Source organism: Drosophila erecta, unplaced genomic scaffold (genome assembly GCF_003286155.1).
Source record: "Drosophila erecta strain 14021-0224.00,06,07 unplaced genomic scaffold, DereRS2 tig00000055-arrow-pilon, whole genome shotgun sequence".
Taxonomy (NCBI): domain Eukaryota; kingdom Metazoa; phylum Arthropoda; class Insecta; order Diptera; family Drosophilidae; genus Drosophila; species Drosophila erecta.
Window position 1 is genome coordinate 9,848,490 of NW_020825200.1, and position 22,577 is coordinate 9,871,066.

Here is a 22,577-nt window from a genome sequence, read left to right on the forward strand (position 1 = left end):
CGCAGTCGATAATAGCTTGTTCGATTGGCAAACTCTATATAAAGGCGGATTAGGTTGCACCTGCAGCAAATGCGTTCGAGCATTGGATTGACCGGCATGGCAAAGACGATTCTTCAGCTGTTTCTCGGCGGCGTTCTCCTGGTAAATCTTAGCTTAGGTGCCACTGTGACACTGAGACGCCCTCGCCTGGATGGACGCATTGTGGGCGGCCAGGAGGCTAGCATAAAGGACATTCCCTATCAGGTTTCCCTGCAGCGTAGTTATCACTTCTGTGGTGGCTCCCTAATCGCTCAGGGCTGGGTACTCACAGCTGCCCACTGCACCGAAGGATCGGCCATACTCTTATCCAAGGTTCGCATTGGATCCTCTCGGACTTCTGTAGGCGGTCAACTGGTGGGGATCAAGCGCGTCCATCGACATCCCAAATTTGATGCCTACACCATTGACTTTGACTTTTCGCTGCTCGAGCTGGAGGATTATAGTGCCACGAACGTGACACAGGCTTTCGTGGGGCTTCCCGAGCAGGATGCGGAGATTGCCGATGGTACTCCGGTCCTGGTTTCCGGCTGGGGAAACACGCAGAACGCCCAGGAGACCACAGCCATCCTGCGCTCCGTTACAGTGCCCAAAGTCAGTCAGATGCAGTGCACAGAGGCTTATGGGAACTTTGGAAGCATCACGGATCGCATGCTCTGCGCCGGATTGCCGGAGGGCGGCAAGGACGCCTGCCAAGGGGACTCCGGAGGTCCTCTCACTGCTGATGGTGTCCTTTGGGGCGTGGTCTCCTGGGGCTACGGCTGTGCCAGGCCAAACTATCCCGGCGTCTACTCGCGCGTCTCTGCGGTTCGTGACTGGATTGGCTCCGTCAGTGGCATCTGAGATCATTAAATCATCACTAAACTAACGAATAAAATAATATGGAAACACGTACTGATTTCAAAATAGTAATTGTCTTGCTTACTTTTAAGAAAAACATAAAGTGCCGCTGTAAATGAAATTGTTAATCTAAAATGACAGATTTCAATGTTTTCGAAAGCATTGCAGTCGAGGAATCTGCACCATCTGCACCTTTCCTGCGGTCCATGCATCATCGCCCACTGAAGCAATTGACCCAGAAAACCCCAGGACCCAATATTGGCGTAGTCTGGTAGGAGGAAGTGGCACGGATGACCACATTACATCAATAACTGCAGACAGACGAGAGAACCAAGATCAAATTTGCCTAATGATTGGACCGAAGACAAATACAAGTTTTCGGGAGGAGGAAAAAGCACAAAGTTGGCATAGGCAGAGTGAATTGCATGGCAAGAGTGGCACAAGTATCCATTTCCAGGACAGGAAGTTTTTCATCAGCGAGTGCAGTCGGTTTCCCAGCCATTTCCCTGGCCTCACTAATTGTTGATTAAATGCTGCAAATTGCTGCGAGGTTTCCCACATCACGTTGCTGCTTTTCTTCTGGCTTTTCCGTTGACGCTTCGACCACTCTGCACCATCTACGGTTGTCATAGCAGTTAGCAGTGAAACCACAGGTGCTAAAAGTGGAGGGTTGGGCGGAGCATCGCCCGGCAGGTGTGTCGTTGTGTCCTTTGGGTCATTGCAATTTCGCACGTGAACTTGTTAACAGCAAGGAGCTGCAAAAAAATGGAAGAGCGAACTAAACGAAGCCAAGACATGAACTGCAAATTGAACGGTTACGTCCAGAGATGGGGCACAAGTTTCAACTTTCAAATGAACTCAAGTGGGTCAATGTGCAGCACACTTTCGGGGGTATTTAATCAACGGAGGGAAATGAATGGCATAACTCCACTACTTTTCGACGCAAGAGGAGGGATATCTTTCCTAATTATTTTATTATTTTTATTATAAAGCGTGCTTCTTGTATATTCACTTCATTATATTCCACATTATATGGCATTTTACCATCTTTACATACCCTCAATGTGTGCATACATCATACTTACATCATAAGCTGCAATCTTACTTGCCCATTTACTTTTCAAGTTGCAATTAGGATACTTCAGCTGATCCCTTAAAGTTTAAAGGGCCCTTTTTAGCAGTGGCGACCTCGACTAACGACTTGTGGCAGTACTTAAGCTGCTTTTGTTATTGTTTTTCTTGCCGAATCCCCCCTCCGACTAGCACTTTTTTCCGTTTCCCCTTCTTGTTGTTCATTGGAGCCACCGACATAGACATAGAAAATGTAAAATTTGTTTGTTTCCTTTCATTGATGTTGAAAGTTTTTGCAGCTGCTGCAGACAATGCACCGAGTCGGGTCCTATTTTCCGCCCATATCTCCAGTCCCTCCTCGGACTCTAATTTTATCTGCTGGCATGCCAGGGGACTGTCTTATTATTATAGTTTGTCGATTTGTTTGCATTGTAGTCCACATTGTTGTTCTCTTAGCCAGTCCAGAAGCGAGTGTGTGTGTGGGTGTGTGGGTGTGTCCAGATGGTCCAACAACAATCGATTGTTATAAATTATTTTGCAGCTTTTGTAATTTGTTATGTGAACAACAAATATTGTCGAAAGCATAAAAAATCTATTGAATCCTTGCTTGAATCCTTCCCAGTGACAGACTGCATATTGATGAGGGCAGAAAAGAAAGTACTTCTTAACTTTTTGTAGCAAGGAAAGGTAAATTATTCACTATGTTTAAATAATAATATTAATTATTTGGGCCATATCTAATTAATGCTTAAGCTTTCTCCTGCATTAAATTGTAAATTGTTGGTATGTTTCGCTGAAAACATTTGTGCTGGCAAGTTCGTCTTTCTACTTATTTAAATTTGTTTATAGGGCTGGCCATTTATATATATATCTATATATACATTCGAAAGATTAAATACATCTGCTCTAGGGCCGTTGCTGGTTGTCTATGTCTACGACTCAGTTAGGTGGCCAACGCGGCGTATGCTTGATCTGCAGGGATGGCGCCGCAAGTCGCTCTTGCTGGGAGTGTGTGTATGTTTTTTATGGAAATAATATTCTTGTCAGGATTAAAAAGGATACGTGACCGGAATACGAGTGCAATGTGCAAGCGGAAATGTGGCCAGGACCTGCGCGATTCGGGACAAAAAGGGCAGGAACAAAAAGCGGAAAAAGTAGACAAACAGGAGCCGCAACAGGACTAAAATGTATCTGTCAGACTCCTCGACTTGTGCTATCGTTGTCGCCTGTCGCGTATCTGTATCTATGTTTGTGCTTGTATTTGTCTTGCCAGCTCTTAGCACCACTACCACCGTCATCATCATCATCATCATCATCATTTCGATGCTTATCCTTGCTTATTGTCCTGTCGGAAAGCAGTCGCTGCTGCTGCTTGTCGTCTGCTGCTTTTTTCCTTTTTAATTTTTAAGAAAGCATATTGTAATTCTGTTGTTTACCTGTTTGGACACTCGGATACACGTACTTCTTAAATCTCGACCGCAGGCGATCCCTTATTTTTTCCCGCTTGCCAAATTGGAGTGCTCCCTCCCACCCAATGCAATGCAAAGTCAGTCATTGGTCCTGCCATTTGTTATATTCTCCTACGCATCCTTGACAGCGGCTTAGCATCCTGGTTGTTATAGCTGCTTAGCTATTCGTGACATGTCCGGGGCAATGGCCACGATTGTGATGTATGATTTTCAATTCCACCTACGGCGAGTCTCTTCTCGTATTGTTCAAATTATTCCTTGGCTAAAGCAAAAAAATAAAATAAAATAGAAACGTTTTTTTGTGGCTTACCGTCAGTTTACTTTGCGGCTGAGCAACGTGTTTGCTTTCGTGTAATTATTCCAAATTAATTGAACATTTACATGTTTATTTATTTATTTATTTAAGAAACCCTATCTTATCTGAGCCGAAGCAAACCGAATAGCCCTCCAATAAATAATCTTTACTTTTAATAACAATTTAACGGTTTCTCAAAGTAGGAAAATAACTACTTATATATATTATATAGTATTCTAAATATAGATACATTCTAAATATCTATATATTATATAGTAATAGTCCTAAAAAATATATGGCATCTGTTCTTGAGTGTATATAAAACTTATCTTATGAATAAGCCGGGTATTATTTATAGGAATATTATCAGCCAATAATCAGGATGACCTATCAATACTTGCAAAATGATGTCACTTTTCATAAATGCCTGCGGAAAAGCATATAAAAGTTGGGTTCCCATTGGAATTTTGTTCATGGCCTAAAAATGCTTTTGATCAGCAAGAATCCCCGTTTTGGGGCTTAGTCAACAATTATTGACTCAATGTTTGGTCGGGGCCTTAATCTAATCTTTATAGCCGGCATAAAAGCCGCTTTATTTATGGTAAAATATTGGACTACAAAACGAGCAGCTATGGGCTGCAATTGATTCAGTTTCGCTGAGGCAGCCTTGCGAACAGTTGCGTTATAATTACTTGTATTAAGAAAAATATTAACTTGTCGAAATGTGGAAGAACCTGATTCTCGGTGCGGTCCTTGTGGCCTTTGTGGCAGTGCCGTTGGGTGAGCGGAAAAAGTGATTACAAAGTTGAATCTTTGCTTATGGAATTTTACATATACTTGTATTAGCCAACTCGCTGACCTGCAACAAGTGCAACTCGCCGTCTGGATGCAAAAGTCCCTCCTCCGAAACCTGCTCCAATTCGACGGCTAATGCCAACAAACAATTTCTGGAAGGATACCATAGTAATGTGCCCGCCGTGAGTGGCAGTCTGAATTTTTCCTGTGCCAATCTCACCTACTACCATCCAGCAAGTATGTTTTTCCTGATTTATGCTCTTGAAAGTGGACATCCTTACCATTCCTTTTTGTATTTCCCCTCAGACTACTCTCACACCTTTGAGTTCCTGGGCTGCGTCTTCAACGAGACAAATGTCTGCAACCTCGCCCTGACCAACACCCAGAGTGGATGGAGCAAGAAGTGCCTCCAGTGCGGCACCGACTACTGCAACCCAGCTGGAACCTACAGCAGCAGTGTCTATACCATCGTGGGATCCGCCGTGGTCCTGGTTTTGGCCAAGGTTCTAAGCTAGACCAAGATCTGTCGATCCAACTACTTTTCGTTGTTTAATATTTATTTCAATTAAAAATAAAACTCTTTGGGATGAGAAACAATGGGAGCCTTATCATTATAAATGCGTTAAACGAAAATCTAACATTGGTTTAGTTGAAAATGTAAAAATGTTGTATGTTAAGTGTTTTATGGGTTCACAATTAAAATTCCTTTAGCTTATAAAGTTTCCGTACTATCACATACTATCTATGTGGTATTTATAACTTTATTCATTTTTTTAAACAAGAAAAACTATTTAAAGTGCACTTCAAGGTATCAAATGAATAAAGCCTAGTACTGTTGCTGGAAAATAACAAATGTAAGTTTTTTTCGGTGCAGTTATTTATAGCTTCCAATCAACTTTCCATGTTAATTAGGTAAGATCCTTTCTTTCTTGATGGCTACCAATTGTACGCAACGGCCTTATCTTTTTATTGCAAATAGATTAGGTGCGGACTAAGATAAGCACTGTTTATTAAAACCGCTCAGGTGTGATAATGCCAGGTTGTGACTAATACTTGGAACTGTGGGTTAGGTCTCACATTTTTACAAACAAAATTGAACTTGTATATAAGTTGCTGGCCGCTGAAAAATGTTAAATTCTAATATCGTTAGCTTTTTAAAATTTTAGGAAACAAAAACCTTTTGATAACGATTTATATGGCATAGGGAAATTATTGCTTAAATAAAAAGCGGACAGAATTCCAATTTGATTTGGTGTATTGAAGAGAGTTTGGTAATACAGAAATGTATCGCCAGCTGAATGAGTTTCGGAAGGGGAAACCCTTAATGCTTCTCCATTGAAAGGTTTTTGATAAGTTTCTTAGCCTGTAAACGTAGTGATAAGATTAGCCAAACAGAAATATACTTTCAAACACGCTTATCTCAAAGAATTCAGTAGGGTGCGAAATCTGCAGAGAATAGCCTTATAAAAGAGTTCCTGACATTTAGAAAGAGTTTAGTTTAAAGCGAACAGACCTGGAGAGTTGTGCTACTATTAAGTGTGAAGAAAAGAATACAAGCCAAAATGTACAGGAAAACTTTAATAGTCAGCATACTTGTGGCCTTTGTCTGCGTGCAAATCGGTGAGTCAATCGCGTAAAATGTGAACTTCGAGCTCAGCTGACTGTCTTCCACATGGATTAGCTGATTCCCTGGTGTGTTACACCTGCGTAACGCCAAAGGACTGCAAGAGTCCCAAGAAAGTCACCTGTACGAATGCGGCTGCAAACGAGACCAGCCACCAGCTGAGTGTCTACCATCAGAATGTTCGCGATCTAACCAGCACGCGCTTCGATTGCCTGGCTATGAAGTACACCTGGAGTGAGTAGCGTGGCGCCCAGAAGCAGACTAGCCTTACTTATAAACTGTATTCCGCCACCCAGACAACGATGTGATCCATCAGCTCCATGGCTGCGTGCATCCAAGTGTGGCAGCCTGCAGCCTAACCCTTAAGCCGGCCTATGCCCACTACAATAAGACCCGGTGTCTGACCTGTTCGGGTGACAAGTGCAACAAGAGTCCGGCCGGCAGGATGAGCAGCAGCACCATCACCATAGTGGCCAGCGTTCTGGGTCTCTTGCTGGTCAAGATCTATGCCTAGTGCGAGATTGGTGTAGATGAACTCGGAGCTATGTCGTAATAAATTATTTCCTTTTCGAATGTCTTAAGAGTTTTGCTTCTTATCGCCATTGATTAGATTGACTTCTTGGACTACCAGACGTTCACGTTTCTCAATATTTTACCAGTGTTAGTCAGTAATCAGTAGTATAAAATTTATGACTCAGGCTTCACATAGCTGGGAGTAGCTTTCTGAAATGGATTTCGTTTGGGCAGACTAATTGTGCAGTTGATGGAAGTCTGATAAGCCGTACATGTACATTAAGCTCTTAGACACAAGGCTTAGAATTAATGAATTCGTATTGACAAATTGACTGTGCCATTATTTCTATAAATCAAAAAACATTCTAGCACACGGAAATACTTGCCTTTAATATATACATATGTTTCATATTGCACTTAACCCCTTAAACGGAAGTTTGCCATAGTTGTACATTTCGGAATTACTTGCCAATATAAAAATGGTTAACAGAAACTTGCTGCACAGCAATTCCGTTTGGTGCATGCCAGGTGCTCAGCCAGGGAGCTCTAAAAATTTCACTCCGTCACTTAAATGGGCAAACTATCTCAGAGAAAGTCGAAGTTCCGAACGAGCCGAGAAACAAGAATAAATCTTTAATAGTGTTGCCGGCTGCGTTGCTGCCCAAAAGGCAGCCTCACTTTTGCATGCCGAACATTATCCAGTGGGCTATGGTCATGTTATGGTTATCGTGGCTCGGTCTGTTTGGAGCTGCATTCAGGCATTTAATTGATTGATTGTTGCTCGTCTATGTCTGCATCGATTTGGCCGTGTTCACACCACCCCTTCCTTCTGGAGTTCGTTACAGCGACCCCTTTAGGATATTTCATAACCAAAACGGAAGGGATCCTTGCCGCCCATCATATCCTGCACGGCTATCAAATCCACTTCCTCGCACACATGCATACGTTGTTCCTGCTGCCAATTAGTGTTGGTGCGTCATCTGTGTAGCTGTGTGTGTGTGTGTGTGCACGTCATCAATTAATTTTTGTATTGTTACTCTGTTTTTTGACTGGTTTTTGCCGACCTCGGTGGGTTCGTGGGGAATCCCCCTGTTGACTGATTGGTTTCTTTTCGATTCAATTGCTTCATGTGTGCCTCCAATGGGAATGGATGTGCTTGCTGAACAAAGTTTTGGCTCTGGTCTGGGCTTAGGTTGATCTGTACAACGAAATAAAGGTGTGACTTTAAGAAATACAGGGTAATAATAGTAGTTAGCAATGGTAAGACACCCCTTATGATTATGGCCGCAATCAAAAGTCTTGTTAATAGTCCTAAATACTCCATTGCAAACAACTGGTACCTTTGAAATTTGGCTCGATTCAAAAATCAGACATCCGCACCGCCAGGAATTTTCTTACTCTCCCCTTATCTGGGCTCCAAATCCACCCTCGATTCCCGAAACTTGTTGGGAACTCCCGGAAACTAAATTAAGTTTAGCTTCAACTACAATATGTACATTTGATTTATGCATTGAGAGACCATGGAGCAACCTGCCCGCAACCCCGGAAAACTCCCTCCTGCGAAAACGTAGACGGAACCCTCTGATAACTAAGCCAAACCTATTCAACTTTCACGTTCGCATTGTTTGCACGAGCACGAAAAGTTATTAAGATGCATAGACGTGATTTTGCATGTTTTAAAAAAGAATACATAATGCCACAGATGAGACGGGGGACTAAGAGACGTGGTATTAGTTGGGGGCCGGGATCTTGACTTGCACTTTAAGTACTTTTAATTTACTAAACAAATTTCCATTCTTAGCGGCGAAATGTTGGGAAAATGTTGCATTCAAGAGGCCCAAAGAGGCCCGAAACTTGTCTCCCGCCGCAAAGACAAACTCATTGACATGCCTGAGACAGGAATTGAATTAAAAGTTTTGGTCCTTCTGCGCGGAAATAGAATAACGAGATGAAGGAGATTCATTGTTTGGTTTTTGGAAAAAAGTTTGGCGCATTTAAATTGATTTGTAATTCGCGGTTAATTTGGTTTTTTCAGCTTCTTCTTTGGCAACTTTTATCAATTTTACATTGTTAGTTTTGGCCCTTTCTGTGCGATTATATTATTACATTAATTTGACACGGGATGCCTGACAGTTATTTCAATTTCCCTTTGTATTTAGTTTTTTTTCTGCACAAATGCTGCAAATTAAATATGTATTATCATTATAAATTGTCGCAAAATGTCTGCGGTATTGCTTGATGCTTTGTGAATTTTTGGTATGTAAATCAAAGAAAGGCAATTTGAATAATGATGCTGCAATCTGAATTAAATTTTGACATGCCGATACTAAAGACCAAATAAGCAATTCAATATTTTGCATAAATTTCGAGTTGCTTTATGATTTGCTTTATGCTCATGATAGCATGGGCATTTTATTTTCAATGAATAAATGGTCCTGTTTGAATTATTCACATTTACCATTAATTTTTGCTACGCAGGTGATTAAGATGAAAGCTTAAATTCTATTATGATGGCATAAACACTGCAGTTAAGTAAATTTAATTTAATTTTAACAATCTGATTGTATTCAGCATAAGAATTTGTTGTTAAATAATACAAAATTATTACAAAACAGTTAAAAGCCATTTGAGCGAAAGTGTTACCAAAAATCAGCACAAGGAAAAAACAGATAAAAAATTTGAGATGTAACAAATAAATCAAGTTGACAAAACTTACACATTCGCTTGGTATTTTTAGAAATTTCGGCACATACATTATCAATTGTTTATATACAAATAGACATCGTATAAATTCGGGGAATTCTTAATTTATGAGAATCAGCCAATGTGTAAACACAAGAATTCGTAAATAAAAACGAGAAGCCAAACGAAATATGTGGGGTAAAATCCGGTTTAATGCAGCTTAAAATCCCTCGGCTCCAAAACTCCTCGAACCTCTTTGAAAATTATTATTGAAATATTTGCCTAAAACGTTTATCACATTGCCGTAAAATACAGCATAACGAGCTGAGAAAGGATTGGATTTGGGGTTTTGTTGAGAGATTAGCAAATGGCTTGGAGTTTCTGCTGCCAATGTAACTTTTGCTTAGCCTTGTTTGTGGGTTGGGTTTTGGTTTGGGACTTGTTTGTAAGTAATTAGAAAGATATTTGTACTATGCTGGTGATTTTGTGCCGACCCAACAACTTTATTATTATGCTAATACTGATGTGAGAACCGAGGCAAGTTTAAGGTAATCATTTTCAGATCTTGGGCATAGTGTGTGTGTTCTGTGACACATACATATTTGTCACAGAGAAAATTGATTCACACTTCAATTCGCTCAAGTTAGTGAATAACTTAAGTCAGTTTAATAAATTGCTAATTGGGCTGCCCAGTGATTTCATTTCAGTATCCTGAGGATAAATAAGCGCCAGGGATTTAGTCTTTCTTCAGTTATGAACTCCACTTCTTACGTTACTGTGCTCCACTTTATAATACCCCTACTGCATTAAATTCGGCACTATTTCTTATCCAGGTCGAGTCATTTCTCGTTGTACAACTTGCAGAATTTATGCATGACAGCAGCATGACTTAATCCTTGCGAGGCGCCAACGTGAGCTGTCAGATTCTGGGAGAATATGCGAGGGATTTAGCAGGGACAGGGAATTAGGGTGCGTCGTGTTTGTTGTTAGAAAACACTGCTTATATTATTATGAACACCAAAATGGAAAACGATAAACAAATGCAGACACTGAAAGCCAACGAATTTAACTCAAACGCGCAGTCGGTTGCATTTAAATTGGGCTGAACAAGTATTTCTGCTGAAGCAGAAAATCAATCATTACTTGCTCCCGTAAAAGTGATACTTCATAAAGTTATGGTTTTTTCTTTAGCAGCATTTAAGCGTATCAAAAGTGAAATGCAGGAAAAATTAAAATATTAAGATAGACTGAGAGAAAAAGGCGACAATGAAAAATCGCTGCCGCATATGTTCGACAAAAACCTGACATTATTGACTGTTAATATCCTGGAAAACAGTGAATGCCACTTTTTCTGAGTGGTGAAGTGTGCATACTCTTACTCTCTTAGCGCTTCGACTTTTTGCTTCAATGAAAAGGCTCTTCGTAAATGCCTATTGATTTTTTATAAAGTAAAGAACTGCTTCGAGAATATTAACCTGGAAAATAAAATTTGCACATTTTGTAAAATTTAATGATCTTTTCTGGCATTTTAAAATACCCGCTTCACTTTGTCATGATACCGCGATGCATAGGGCATATATAAATCGATCTGGGTGCAACATTTCAATAACTGAAACGCCAATTAAAATTGTACAATGGCTTCTCGGTCAGGCACCGACTCCAAACAAAAAACCCAAAAAGTGGTGGGGCGGTGGGCGGAGAAACAACACTGGACGAATGTCAGTTAAACGAACAAACAGCAAAAAACAAACACAAGCAGACATCTGCATTGGCCATGGCTGACACACCCATGCATCCCGCTCACCCACGTGCATATATATCTATATGAATATGTGAGGGCAGCCAGGAAGTGCTCACACACACGTATGGGCTCTCATATCCTCATATCCCCATATCCTCCAACCTGGCACATATCCAGTGCCGCACCGTTACGCGCCTGGTAATTGGTATTGTTTGCCTGAACGCGTGTCCACTCTCCGGGAATGGCAATGGTTGCCACCCACACCCATTATTCCATCACGGCCGCCGAAAATGCGGAATGGATGCCAGTGGAATGCAAGCCTGAAAAAGAGGCCGCTGGTCGCCGGAGAATGCATAAACAAGCAACTAGCGACTATTAATTTTCAATTATAAAGATGCGTCAACGTGAATCGCAGCGCGAATCGCGAGGTACAGTTGTGCAGGGAGACGGGAGACGGGAAGCAGGAAAGTCCACAGCAAACCGGAAGTGCGGGTCACTGGCCTGTCACTTTCGCTTTCGGTGACAGCTGTCACAATATTTGTCAGCCAACGTTGAGAGAACCGCACGATATGGGTCAGCAATCGGCGGCAGATGGAAAGGAATGGGATCTCGGAATGCTTTCAGGTTGCTGTCCAAATGCATTGCCAAATACAGAAATAAAATTATTTCCTTAATTATAATGAATGGGAAGCTGGACCGAAAGATGAGTGTTTCTGGGTCTGCCATTAATTTTTGCTGCCCTGAACTCCGCACATATTCAATTACCAATGGCCACACATCATTACGTTTGCAGCTTCGATAACATTTGCAGTTACCGCCCACTTTAACAGTGGTTCGATCGAACCTGCTTCACATGCAACTTGCCTTGGTGTTCCAGCCGAACTGTTTCAGCCAGCTTAACACGCTTTTAGTTCCGCGGCAACTGCTGTTGGAACTGCCACGATTCCGCAAGGACTACGCTCCTGCGAAGCTTGGTATAACGTGAAACTACGTGTTCCACGGGGCGTATGTGTAACGTGCAGCTCTTTTTTGTGTGCATTAATTCCTTGCCAAATTAAATTGTGGAATTCTTTTTCATTGCATATGCGCCACCCAACCGACACTCTCAACACATCCTTATTAAACTTCCCTTGGCACACACACTTTCACATTTTATTTCATTAGCGCGTAAAATTCCTTTTAATTAATATATATAAAATTGTTGCTGTTGTCGGTCAGCAGTTGCTCCGTCTACTTGCGGTTCAATTTGTGGAACACAGAGCCAGACACGAGTCCCCACCCTTCTATGCCCCAATCCTGTGGCTCTCCCCCGCAGGGTCCCAAACATTTTATTTCATTTTTGCTTGAGCATAAAATGTTGAAAGCAGCCGCTGCACGTGCGCAGCATGTTTAATTATCTCGAATGTGGATGCCTGGATGCCTGGATGCGGATATTTAGCTGAGTGGGGCAACGGCGTCATGTGGTTGCCGCCCATGTGGTCAGCGTTTCAAGTCCAAGCTTAATGACCCGGCTCGGATCTGGGTCTGTTTAGTTGGCATTAAATTACACATGAACATGTTGCCTGCACTTCGAAATAGTGCAGAAATTCGAAATGGAATTAAATCTCCAAACTGAAAATTTGATCTGATATAATTTTTATGTATATTATAAGCTTCGCAAGTTTCGCTTGGCTTAAATCTTAAACTTCAGCAATATCCTCACCCATGGTTTGGAAACTTTCATTTTCGAGTTCCCACTTTGCTGCATAATTTGCAAAGCAAATTGAAAAACACTTGCCATGCATTGCTTATACTGCTGTATATTGTTCCCTTCAGCTTGTCCACAGCAAAAATTTACATATCCCAGCAGTTGTGGGAATGAACATTTTGACTAACTTAACTAGAACTTGATTTGGTCTGCTTGGCTTTTCTTTTCAATAGCTTGTTTTTCCATGGCGTAAGTTGTTCACAGGGACTTGAGCTTAGTTTTATTGGTCCTGCAGTTTAAGCTTCCAAATATGTGTAGTTTGCTATTGAATTTATCTGGGTTTTAAGGCTTAGATTGATGTGTATTTATCACCATGTTTTAATTAGAAAATGTAAGATTGCACACATGGAATACGACTATTGACATATTTACATATTTTTGAGCTATTTTAAATTGTAACTTTTAGGGAGATCTTTAAAATGTTTAAATTGGTATGCAAGTCTGATCTTCTAGCGTCTAAAGAGTCGTTTCTGCGTGCCCTTGTTTTTCTCCATGGAATATCTTGTTTTTTTTGACCAACAATATTAATATGAATGACTGTCATGCCTTGGTGTTGGTGTTGGTGGTCCTGGCTGTGTGTGCGTATAATTATGTGGATGTGTGTGTGCAACGGAACGTTAAATGTGCACGTGACAAGCGTGTAATGAGGAAGTCTTCAGTCTTCGCCCGTCTAGAACGCTAGCCAGCCAATATATAGTCGGGATGTGTACTATATATGAGGCAATGTCGTGCCATGTTACGCATACATACATATATGTATGCGACTCTACATATATTTCAATCATTTTAAGTGTGTTTGTGTTACAACGTCAGCAGGACAGCGATGCCACCGCAGGATGGCCCGTATTTTCCCGTCGCTCTGGTTCAGAGTTACGAATCCTGAATCCTGAATCCCGAGTACCGAGTCCAGTGTCCCCTGTTCCCTGTCCCGGTATCGTTGTCGTCTGAAAATTGGACAATGATTTATGAGGCGTTAAGTCAAACTTCATATTAATTTCATTTCATTTTCAACCAGCCCTCCGTCTCGTTCCCTTGGCTGCTTTAAAGTTGAAAATGAGCGCACATGAGACACGTAAAATGCCAGAATAAAAGCCAGTCAAGAAGCATGAAATCCGAACGAACAGTCGATAGCTAGGCGAAATAAGGTAAATGGAAGACGTGTTATGAATTTATGGAATGCGATCGTTCAAGAGGAGAGCGAATGCTGAATGTCCTGGCAGCAAATGGCACATAACCATCCTGAAGGGATTATGTGATTAAGCCAATTTTGAACTTAATCAACACTTGTTTGTTTGGTTTGGCTTTCTGTTTTTGAAATTTTGCTTTTAATGTAAACGTACCAAGAGCAGTCTGAAGGGTATTTTAATGGAGTCGTTCTATATTTTCCAGATTAACACCTCCAAGAAGGCACACAAAACCCACGTTTAGACATTTCAAAATTTTGTTGTGCGTGCGTCGGGGTTTTGCTGGCCTTTTCCCCCGGAGCATAATCATATTTTCTACCAACAATTGTATAACATGTGTAATTTGAGCATTTCATTCATTCATTCATACATTTATTCGTTCGCACACAACACACAACACACAATGACACACACAAACACCCACCCAGCCACGCACACACTTGAATGCCTGTTGTGTGAGTGAGCTGGGCTGTGAAATAACTTGTGGCATGCTTTGAGGCGTTTGTGTGGGAAGCCAGAACTTTGAGCACTCCTTTGCACCGCCAGCCGTCCCTGGAAAACCCCAGAATTTGGCATTCTCCAGTGGTTTTTGCCTTTCCACGCCCACATGCCGCCCCCGTAGCCTGTCTCTGGTTATTGGCCAGTGGAGCGTTAACCATGGTCAATAAAAAATTTATTTAGACAACCACAACGGCAACACAAATTTTTGCTGTTTCCTGATAAAAAAACAAAAAAAAATATTATCCTCAGTTGGAAAATTTTTGTGGCAGGCAACACACAATTCGGCAACACGAAAAAATACTTGTAAATTTTGCCTTCTCTGGCTTTGATGGTGTTGAGTGTTGGCATTTGATTTATTTGGGACGTTTAAATATTTCAAATAATTCATATTTTATTGACTGGACCTGACCAGCAGAGTGGGGAAAACACAGCCAACTCTCCGACCAGCGCAATTAAATTGTATTGTGCACTTCTGTGTTAATTCAATTTGTTTTTCGAAATTTTTCAAAGCAAAATTTGTTTAGCAATTGATTGAGCAACTGAGTGAAAAAGTTGATGATCCCTCGTTGGCAATATTATGTTACTGGCTTCTATTTTCAATGGCTTCACCGGCGATATAATCAAATTAGTTAGTTGTTCCGTAAGTAAGCACACTATAAATTACCAAATGCGCCATGTTTCACTCAATTAATGAGGCATTTTCGAAAACCATCATTTAAATTTGACCAATATATGCATACGATAAATTTTAAACCGCTTGACAAATTGCCAACAAGCTCGAAACACTTGAAGCTGGCAAACAATTAAACAAGCTGAGTAACAAAAAGCAAACAACAAGGGCACAAAACAATGAATGCGGTTTGGAATGCATTTTCTGGCCAACGAAAATGTCTCCAGGGTCAATTTCAAATGCATTTACATAGGCAAACACACACACACACACACGCACACACACACACTCGCATGCTCAGAGGGACACACACAGATACTCGAAATATAGATTAGTGTAATTACTATACCATGGAAAATGACGTCGACATGAACATGGCAAACGGCTCAAGGGCATTTCCACTCCATTGGGGACGAAAACGAATGGGTTGGGGCTTGGGGGCGGAGGGCGGTGGGCAGTGGGCGGTGGGGGATTCGGAATTGGACTGCACATATCGGAAATTCTGCTTTTGATTTCATTTCATTACGCATTTGCAATTTCGGGTATGAATAATTGAAAATGCGCACAGCATACTTTAAGGCCCAAATTGGTATTACAATTGAATGTTTGGGCTGTGACGTCGTTGCAATCGCAGTTACGGTCGATGTTTTTGGCTAATTCAGGCGAAATATGCTTATTACGCATTAAAACTAATTAAGCATGAAACTGTATTTGATGACCAGCCCTCCTGCTCTTTGCGTTGAGGAAAAGTTCCTGTTTGGTCTCAAAATTTGATCGATGGCAACAATTTTGCCGCCCAAATTTGCCAGGCATTCAACTTTGATTTACAGGAATTACAGGAATGAAGCAGCTTAATTGGGTCTGGATTTTGGATATGATAATACAGGATCCACTGCCTCTCCGCCCGTTTGCTCACCGTAATGGCTCTTAATTGCCATTCCGTTCGTCCTGCAGGACCCTTCAATTACCGTGCAATTAGGTGCGAGTGTCAAGTGGAATGAAACCAAAAAAAAAAAACGGAGGAGCGCAAAAACTGTGGGAAATTAGGAGGAAAACCAAGTCAGTAGTTCACTTAGAGGCGTCCGAGCAAACACTTGCGCAGCACCCGGCATAAATTAATTATAATTCCCCCTCTAAGTGTAAGTGCTCCGTGTAATTGTAATTGTTGTTATGGCTGGCTTATAATTGTCGGTCTTGTTGATGCCGTTCCAGTTGCTGTTTTCGGTATTTCTCTTGTTGTCGTGCTAAACAATTAAGTGTAAAGTGTAAAACATGCTGAGCTGCGGTCTGCGGTCATGTCTCTGTGTGTGCGTGAGTGTGTGAGTGTGTGAGTGTGGGGAAGTCCCGAAACGGAAACGGAAGTGGAAACAGAAACAGAAACTGAAACTGTAACGAAAGCATTCCACAAACTATTAAAGCGACTTTTTCGAGTGCCGAAGATGAATTGGTATTCTTTACGTGGCCATTAGGAACGATTTCGATTTAACGGTAGCAGTTGGGTTGGAAAAATAAGTGGATTTATTAGGCTGTTAACGTATTGTACTCCAACACTAATACCATTTAATTTAGGGCTATCAATGGAGGGTGTGTGGTGGGAAAGTGGCTTCAGGATAATTTAAATACCAAAATAGATCACATATTTTTACTCTTAAGGAACTCAAATATGTACTCGTAGGACACCAGGAGCATGGCGCCCCCGGGGCCTACACGCATTATCATAGCACCCAGACCCTTGAACAACGCTCGAAAGCCCTCCTCCCTGAAGGTCGTCTGAATCGTGTTAATGGTCCACCGGTATTTCACCTCGCCCTTCACTGGCTGGGGTCCTTGAATCCTGCACTTGGCCATATCCAAAGTAACACTCATCACGCACGCCAGGGAGCTGGCTAACCCAGCTATCATGACCTTTCGAATGAAGTCATGTGTACTATCCTGCGGGCGTGGAACAATGTCTTTGATCGCATTGTAGAAGCCAAAGAATCCAAAGTGAAAAACTGCATTTCGGGCCACTAGTGCAGTGATACCTCGATACAATCCCCTGATGCCATAGCCATCGTGCTTGATGATGTACTTGACCACCGACAGTGTTTTCAGGCGCTTCTCTCGATATGCCTGCTGGGTGATCTTGACCACCTCGAAGGGATTGACTAGAAAGGACTCCAGGATGGCGGCTACTGAACCGGCCGTGGCATGGGTCAGCGGAGTTGGTTGAGGGGCGCCAAAGTGGAAGTAGGGCTTGAAGAGCTCGTACATCAAAAACTTGCCGCCCCGCTTTGGCGTTTCCACGCAGATCGGTGGCACAATGCCTTTCCACAGGGAAGACAACCCCTCGTAGCGATATATCTTGACGAAAGCGTCCAGAGGACCACTGTAGATCAGCTCGCCGCGATATGAACGGCTACCCTGTATTTGTATCCGCGTCTTCACCACATCGAGCGGATGAAAGCAGATAATCTCGATGAAGCCAGCCAATCCGCCAGCCAAAAATTGCCAGTGCGCCGGTGGACGGTCCGTCACGTCAAAAGGGATCCCCATCCAACGACAACCAATTTCGAATTTCGTCTAAACAAACACATGTTGTCGGAAAAACAAAACAAGCACTCCCGACTCTGACTTAAAAGCCAAGTATTATTTTTTTTTAATTTTTTGTTATTTTTCTGATGCATGATGTGTAGAAATTCAAAGAAATTAAAAAATGTGCTAAGGCTGAAGTTCCATACTCCATAACTCAACTTTCCTTCATCGGATTTTGAAGTGGCATACCTCTAAATGTTTCTGGCGAAATTCTCTAAACATCTGCGTTCAAATTTAGAAATTTATTTTTTTTTAAATATTTTGTCATTTTTCTGATGCATGATGTGTAGAAATTCAAAGAAATTAAAAAATGTGCTAAGGCTGAAGTTCCATACTCCACAACTCAACTTTCCTTCACCGGATTTTGAAGTGGCATACCTCTAAATGTTTCTGGCGAAATTCTCTAAACATCTGCGTTCAAATTTAGAAATTTATTTTTTTTTTAATTTTTTGTCATTTTTCTGATGCATGATGTGTAGAAATTTAAAGAAATTAAAAAATGTGCTAAGGCTGAAGTTCCATACTCCACAACTCAACTTTCCTTCACCGGATTTTGAAGTGGCATACCTCTCAATGTTTCTGGCGAAATTCTCTAAACATCTGCGTTCAAATTTAGAAATTTATTTTTTTTTTAAATTTTTTGTCATTTTTCTGATGCATGATGTGTAGAAATTCAAAGAAATTAAAAAATGTGCTAAGGCTGAAGTTCCATATTCCATAACTCAACTTTCCTTCATCGGATTTTGAAGTGGCATACCTCTAAATGTTTCTGGCGAAATTCTCTAAACATCTGCGTTCAAATTTAGAAATTTATTTTTTTTTTAATTTTTTGTCATTTTTCTGATGCATGATGTGTAGAAATTCAAAGAAATTAAAAAATGTGCTAGGGCTGAAGTTCCATAATCCATAACTCAACTTTCCTTCATCGGATTTTGAAGTGGCATACCTCTAAATGTTTCTGGCGAAATTCTCTAAACATCTGCGTTCAAATTTAGAAATTTATTTTTTTTTTAATTTTTTGTAATTTTTCTGATGCATGATGTGTAGAAATTCAAAGAAATTAAAAAATGTGCTAAGGCTGAAGTTCCATACTCCATAACTCAACTTTCCTTCATCGGATTTTGAAGTGGCATACCTCTAAATGTTTCTGGCGAAATTCTCTAAACATCTGCGTTCAAATTTAGAAATTTATTTTTTTTTTAATTTTTTGTCATTTTTCTGATGCATGATGTGTAGAAATTCAAAGAAATTAAAAAATGTGCTAAGGCTGAAGTTCCATACTCCATAACTCAACTTTCCTTCATCGGATTTTGAAGTGGCATACCTCTAAATGTTTCTGGCGAAATTCTCTAAACATCTGCGTTCAAATTTAGAAATTTATTTTTTTTTAAATATTTTGTCATTTTTCTGATGCATGATGTGTAGAAATTCAAAGAAATTAAAAAATGTGCTAAGGCTGAAGTTCCATACTCCATAACTCAACTTTCCATCATCGGATTTTGAAGTGGCATACCTCTAAATGTTTCTGGCGAAATTCTCTAAACATCTGCGTTCAAATTTAGAAATTTATTTTTTTTTAAATATTTTGTCATTTTTCTGATGCATGATGTGTAGAAATTCAAAGAAATTAAAAAATGTGCTAAGGCTGAAGTTCCATATTCCATAACTCAACTTTCCTTCATCGGATTTTGAAGTGGCATACCTCTAAATGTTTCTGGCGAAATTCTCTAAACATCTGCGTTCAAATTTAGAAATTTATTTTTTTTTTAATTTTTTGTCATTTTTCTGATGCATGATGTGTAGAAATTCAAAGAAATTAAAAAATGTGCTAGGGCTGAAGTTCCATAATCCATAACTCAACTTTCCTTCATCGGATTTTGAAGTGGCATACCTCTAAATGTTTCTGGCGAAATTCTCTAAACATCTGCGTTCAAATTTAGAAATTTATTTTTTTTTTAATTTTTTGTAATTTTTCTGATGCATGATGTGTAGAAATTCAAAGAAATTAAAAAATGTGCTAAGGCTGAAGTTCCATACTCCATAACTCAACTTTCCTTCATCGGATTTTGAAGTGGCATACCTCTAAATGTTTCTGGCGAAATTCTCTAAACATCTGCGTTCAAATTTAGAAATTTATTTTTTTTTTAATTTTTTGTAATTTTTCTGATGCATGATGTGTAGAAATTCAAAGAAATTAAAAAATGTGCTAAGGCTGAAGTTCCATACTCCATAACTCAACTTTCCTTCATCGGATTTTGAAGTGGCATACCTCTAAATGTTTCTGGCGAAATTCTCTAAACATCTGCGTTCAAATTTAGATATTTTTTTTTTTTTTAATTTTTTGTAATTTTTCTGATGCATGATGTGTAGAAATTCAAAGAAATTAAAAAATGTGCTAAGGCTGAAGTTCCATACTCCATAACTCAACTTTCCTTCATCGGATTTTGAAGTGGCATACCTCTAAATGTTTCTGGCGAAATTCTCTAAACATCTGCGTTCAAATTTAGAAATTTATTTTTTTTTTAATTTTTTGTAATTTTTCTGATGCATGATGTGTAGAAATTCAAAGAAATTAAAAAATGTGCTAAGGCTGAAGTTCCATACTCCATAACTCAACTTTCCTTCATCGGATTTTGAAGTGGCATACCTCTAAATGTTTCTGGCGAAATTCTCTAAACATCTGCGTTCAAATTTAGATATTTTTTTTTTTTTTAATTTTTTGTCATTTTTCTGATGCATGATGTGTAGAAATTCAAAGAAATTAAAAAATGTGCTAAGGCTGAAGTTCCATACTCCATAACTCAACTTTCCTTCATCGGAATTTGAAGTGGCATACCTCTAAATGTTTCTGGCGAAATTCTCTAAACATCTGCGTTCAAATTTAGAAATTTATTTTTTTTTTAATTTTTTGTAATTTTTCTGATGCATGATGTGTAGAAATTCAAAGAAATTAAAAAATGTGCTAAGGCTGAAGTTCCATACTCCATAACTCAACTTTCCTTCATCGGATTTTGAAGTGGCATACCTCTAAATGTTTCTGGCGAAATTCTCTAAACATCTGCGTTCAAATTTAGAAATTTATTTTTTTTTTAATTTTTTGTCATTTTTCTGATGCATGATGTGTAGAAATTCAAAGAAATTAAAAAATGTGCTAAGGCTGAAGTTCCATACTCCATAACTCAACTTTCCTTCATCGGATTTTGAAGTGGCATACCTCTAAATGTTTCTGGCGAAATTCTCTAAACATCTGCGTTCAAATTTAGAAATTTATTTTTTTTTTAATTTTTTGGCATTTTTCTGATGCATGATGTGTAGAAATTCAAAGAAATTAAAAAATGTGCTAATGCTGAAGTTCCATACTCCATAACTCAACTTTCCTTCATCGGATTTTGAAGTGGCATACCTCTAAATGTTTCTGGCGAAATTCTCTAAACATCTGCGTTCAAATTTAGAAATTTATTTTTTTTTTAATTTTTTGTAATTTTTCTGATGCATGATGTGTAGAAATTCAAAGAAATTAAAAAATGTGCTAAGGCTGAAGTTCCATACTCCATAACTCAACTTTCCTTCATCGGATTTTGAAGTGGCATACCTCTAAATGTTTCTGGCGAAATTCTCTAAACATCTGCGTTCAAATTTAGAAATTTATTTTTTTTTTAATTTTTTGTCATTTTTCTGATGCATGATGTGTAGAAATTCAAAGAAATTAAAAAATGTGCTAGGGCTGAAGTTCCATAATCCATAACTCAACTTTCCTTCATCGGATTTTGAAGTGGCATACCTCTAAATGTTTCTGGCGAAATTCTCTAAACATCTGCGTTCAAATTTAGAAATTTATTTTTTTTTTAATTTTTTGTAATTTTTCTGATGCATGATGTGTAGAAATTCAAAGAAATTAAAAAATGTGCTAAGGCTGAAGTTCCATACTCCATAACTCAACTTTCCTTCATCGGATTTTGAAGTGGCATACCTCTAAATGTTTCTGGCGAAATTCTCTAAACATCTGCGTTCAAATTTAGAAATTTATTTTTTTTTTAATTTTTTGTAATTTTTCTGATGCATGATGTGTAGAAATTCAAAGAAATTAAAAAATGTGCTAAGGCTGAAGTTCCATACTCCATAACTCAACTTTCCTTCATCGGATTTTGAAGTGGCATACCTCTAAATGTTTCTGGTGAAATTCTCTAAACATCTGCGTTCAAATTTAGATATTTTTTTTTTTTTTAATTTTTTGTCATTTTTCTGATGCATGATGTGTAGAAATTCAAAGAAATTAAAAAATGTGCTAAGGCTGAAGTTCCATACTCCATAACTCAACTTTCCTTCATCGGAATTTGAAGTGGCATACCTCTAAATGTTTCTGGCGAAATTCTCTAAACATCTGCGTTCAAATTTAGAAATTTATTTTTTTTTTAATTTTTTGTAATTTTTCTGATGCATGATGTGTAGAAATTCAAAGAAATTAAAAAATGTGCTAAGGCTGAAGTTCCATACTCCATAACTCAACTTTCCTTCATCGGATTTTGAAGTGGCATACCTCTAAATGTTTCTGGCGAAATTCTCTAAACATCTGCGTTCAAATTTAGAAATTTATTTTTTTTTTAATTTTTTGTCATTTTTCTGATGCATGATGTGTAGAAATTCAAAGAAATTAAAAAATGTGCTAAGGCTGAAGTTCCATACTCCATAACTCAACTTTCCTTCATCGGATTTTGAAGTGGCATACCTCTAAATGTTTCTGGCGAAATTCTCTAAACATCTGCGTTCAAATTTAGAAATTTATTTTTTTTTTTAATTTTTTGTCATTTTTCTGATGCATGATGTGTAGAAATTCA

The 22,577-nt window shown here is 39.4% G+C and overlaps 4 protein-coding genes across 4 annotated transcripts; 3 read left to right on the plus strand and 1 right to left on the minus strand.

Annotated features, from left to right (window-relative positions):
- The first annotated feature begins 1 nt into the window (after nucleotide 1).
- Nucleotides 2-935, plus strand: LOC6541249 (trypsin-1). The gene has a single exon (XM_001969232.3). The coding sequence runs from the start codon at nucleotides 70-72 to the stop codon at nucleotides 877-879; it is 810 nt and encodes a 269-aa protein (XP_001969268.1). The 5' UTR covers nucleotides 2-69; the 3' UTR covers nucleotides 880-935.
- A 3,393-nt stretch (nucleotides 936-4,328) lies between these two features.
- Nucleotides 4,329-5,103, plus strand: LOC6541408. Its single transcript, XM_001969233.2, has 3 exons — nucleotides 4,329-4,491; nucleotides 4,558-4,743; nucleotides 4,813-5,103. Exons 1-3 carry the CDS (start codon nucleotides 4,434-4,436, stop codon nucleotides 5,019-5,021), a joined length of 453 nt encoding a protein of 150 aa, XP_001969269.1. The 5' UTR covers nucleotides 4,329-4,433; the 3' UTR covers nucleotides 5,022-5,103.
- An 864-nt stretch (nucleotides 5,104-5,967) lies between these two features.
- Nucleotides 5,968-6,703, plus strand: LOC6541610. The gene is made up of 3 exons (XM_001969234.3): nucleotides 5,968-6,126; nucleotides 6,188-6,364; nucleotides 6,427-6,703. The coding sequence occupies exons 1-3, from the start codon at nucleotides 6,069-6,071 to the stop codon at nucleotides 6,642-6,644; spliced, it is 453 nt and encodes a 150-aa protein (XP_001969270.1). The 5' UTR covers nucleotides 5,968-6,068; the 3' UTR covers nucleotides 6,645-6,703.
- A 9,968-nt stretch (nucleotides 6,704-16,671) lies between these two features.
- On the minus strand, nucleotides 16,672-17,776 carry LOC6541722 (mitochondrial 2-oxodicarboxylate carrier). Its single transcript, XM_001969235.3, has one exon. The coding sequence runs from the start codon at nucleotides 17,701-17,703 to the stop codon at nucleotides 16,801-16,803; it is 903 nt and encodes a 300-aa protein (XP_001969271.1). The 5' UTR covers nucleotides 17,704-17,776; the 3' UTR covers nucleotides 16,672-16,800.
- Between the last annotated feature and the right edge of the window lie 4,801 nt (nucleotides 17,777-22,577).

What these genes read in the sequence shown, in the direction of transcription:
- LOC6541722 (XM_001969235.3), bottom strand. Translation starts at nt 17,703, where the DNA reads ATGGGGATCCCTTTTGACGTGACGGACCGTCCACCGGCGCACTGGCAA.
- LOC6541249 (XM_001969232.3), top strand. Translation starts at nt 70, where the DNA reads ATGCGTTCGAGCATTGGATTGACCGGCATGGCAAAGACGATTCTTCAG.
- LOC6541610 (XM_001969234.3), top strand. Translation starts at nt 6,069, where the DNA reads ATGTACAGGAAAACTTTAATAGTCAGCATACTTGTGGCCTTTGTCTGC. An exon ending in CTTTGTCTGCGTGCAAATCG is followed by an intron (nt 6,127 to 6,187) that starts GTGAGTCAATCG and finishes CACATGGATTAG; the next exon opens with CTGATTCCCTGGTGTGTTAC. An exon ending in GGCTATGAAGTACACCTGGA is followed by an intron (nt 6,365 to 6,426) that starts GTGAGTAGCGTG and finishes TCCGCCACCCAG; the next exon opens with ACAACGATGTGATCCATCAG.
- LOC6541408 (XM_001969233.2), top strand. Translation starts at nt 4,434, where the DNA reads ATGTGGAAGAACCTGATTCTCGGTGCGGTCCTTGTGGCCTTTGTGGCA. An exon ending in CTTTGTGGCAGTGCCGTTGG is followed by an intron (nt 4,492 to 4,557) that starts GTGAGCGGAAAA and finishes TACTTGTATTAG; the next exon opens with CCAACTCGCTGACCTGCAAC. An exon ending in CACCTACTACCATCCAGCAA is followed by an intron (nt 4,744 to 4,812) that starts GTATGTTTTTCC and finishes ATTTCCCCTCAG; the next exon opens with ACTACTCTCACACCTTTGAG.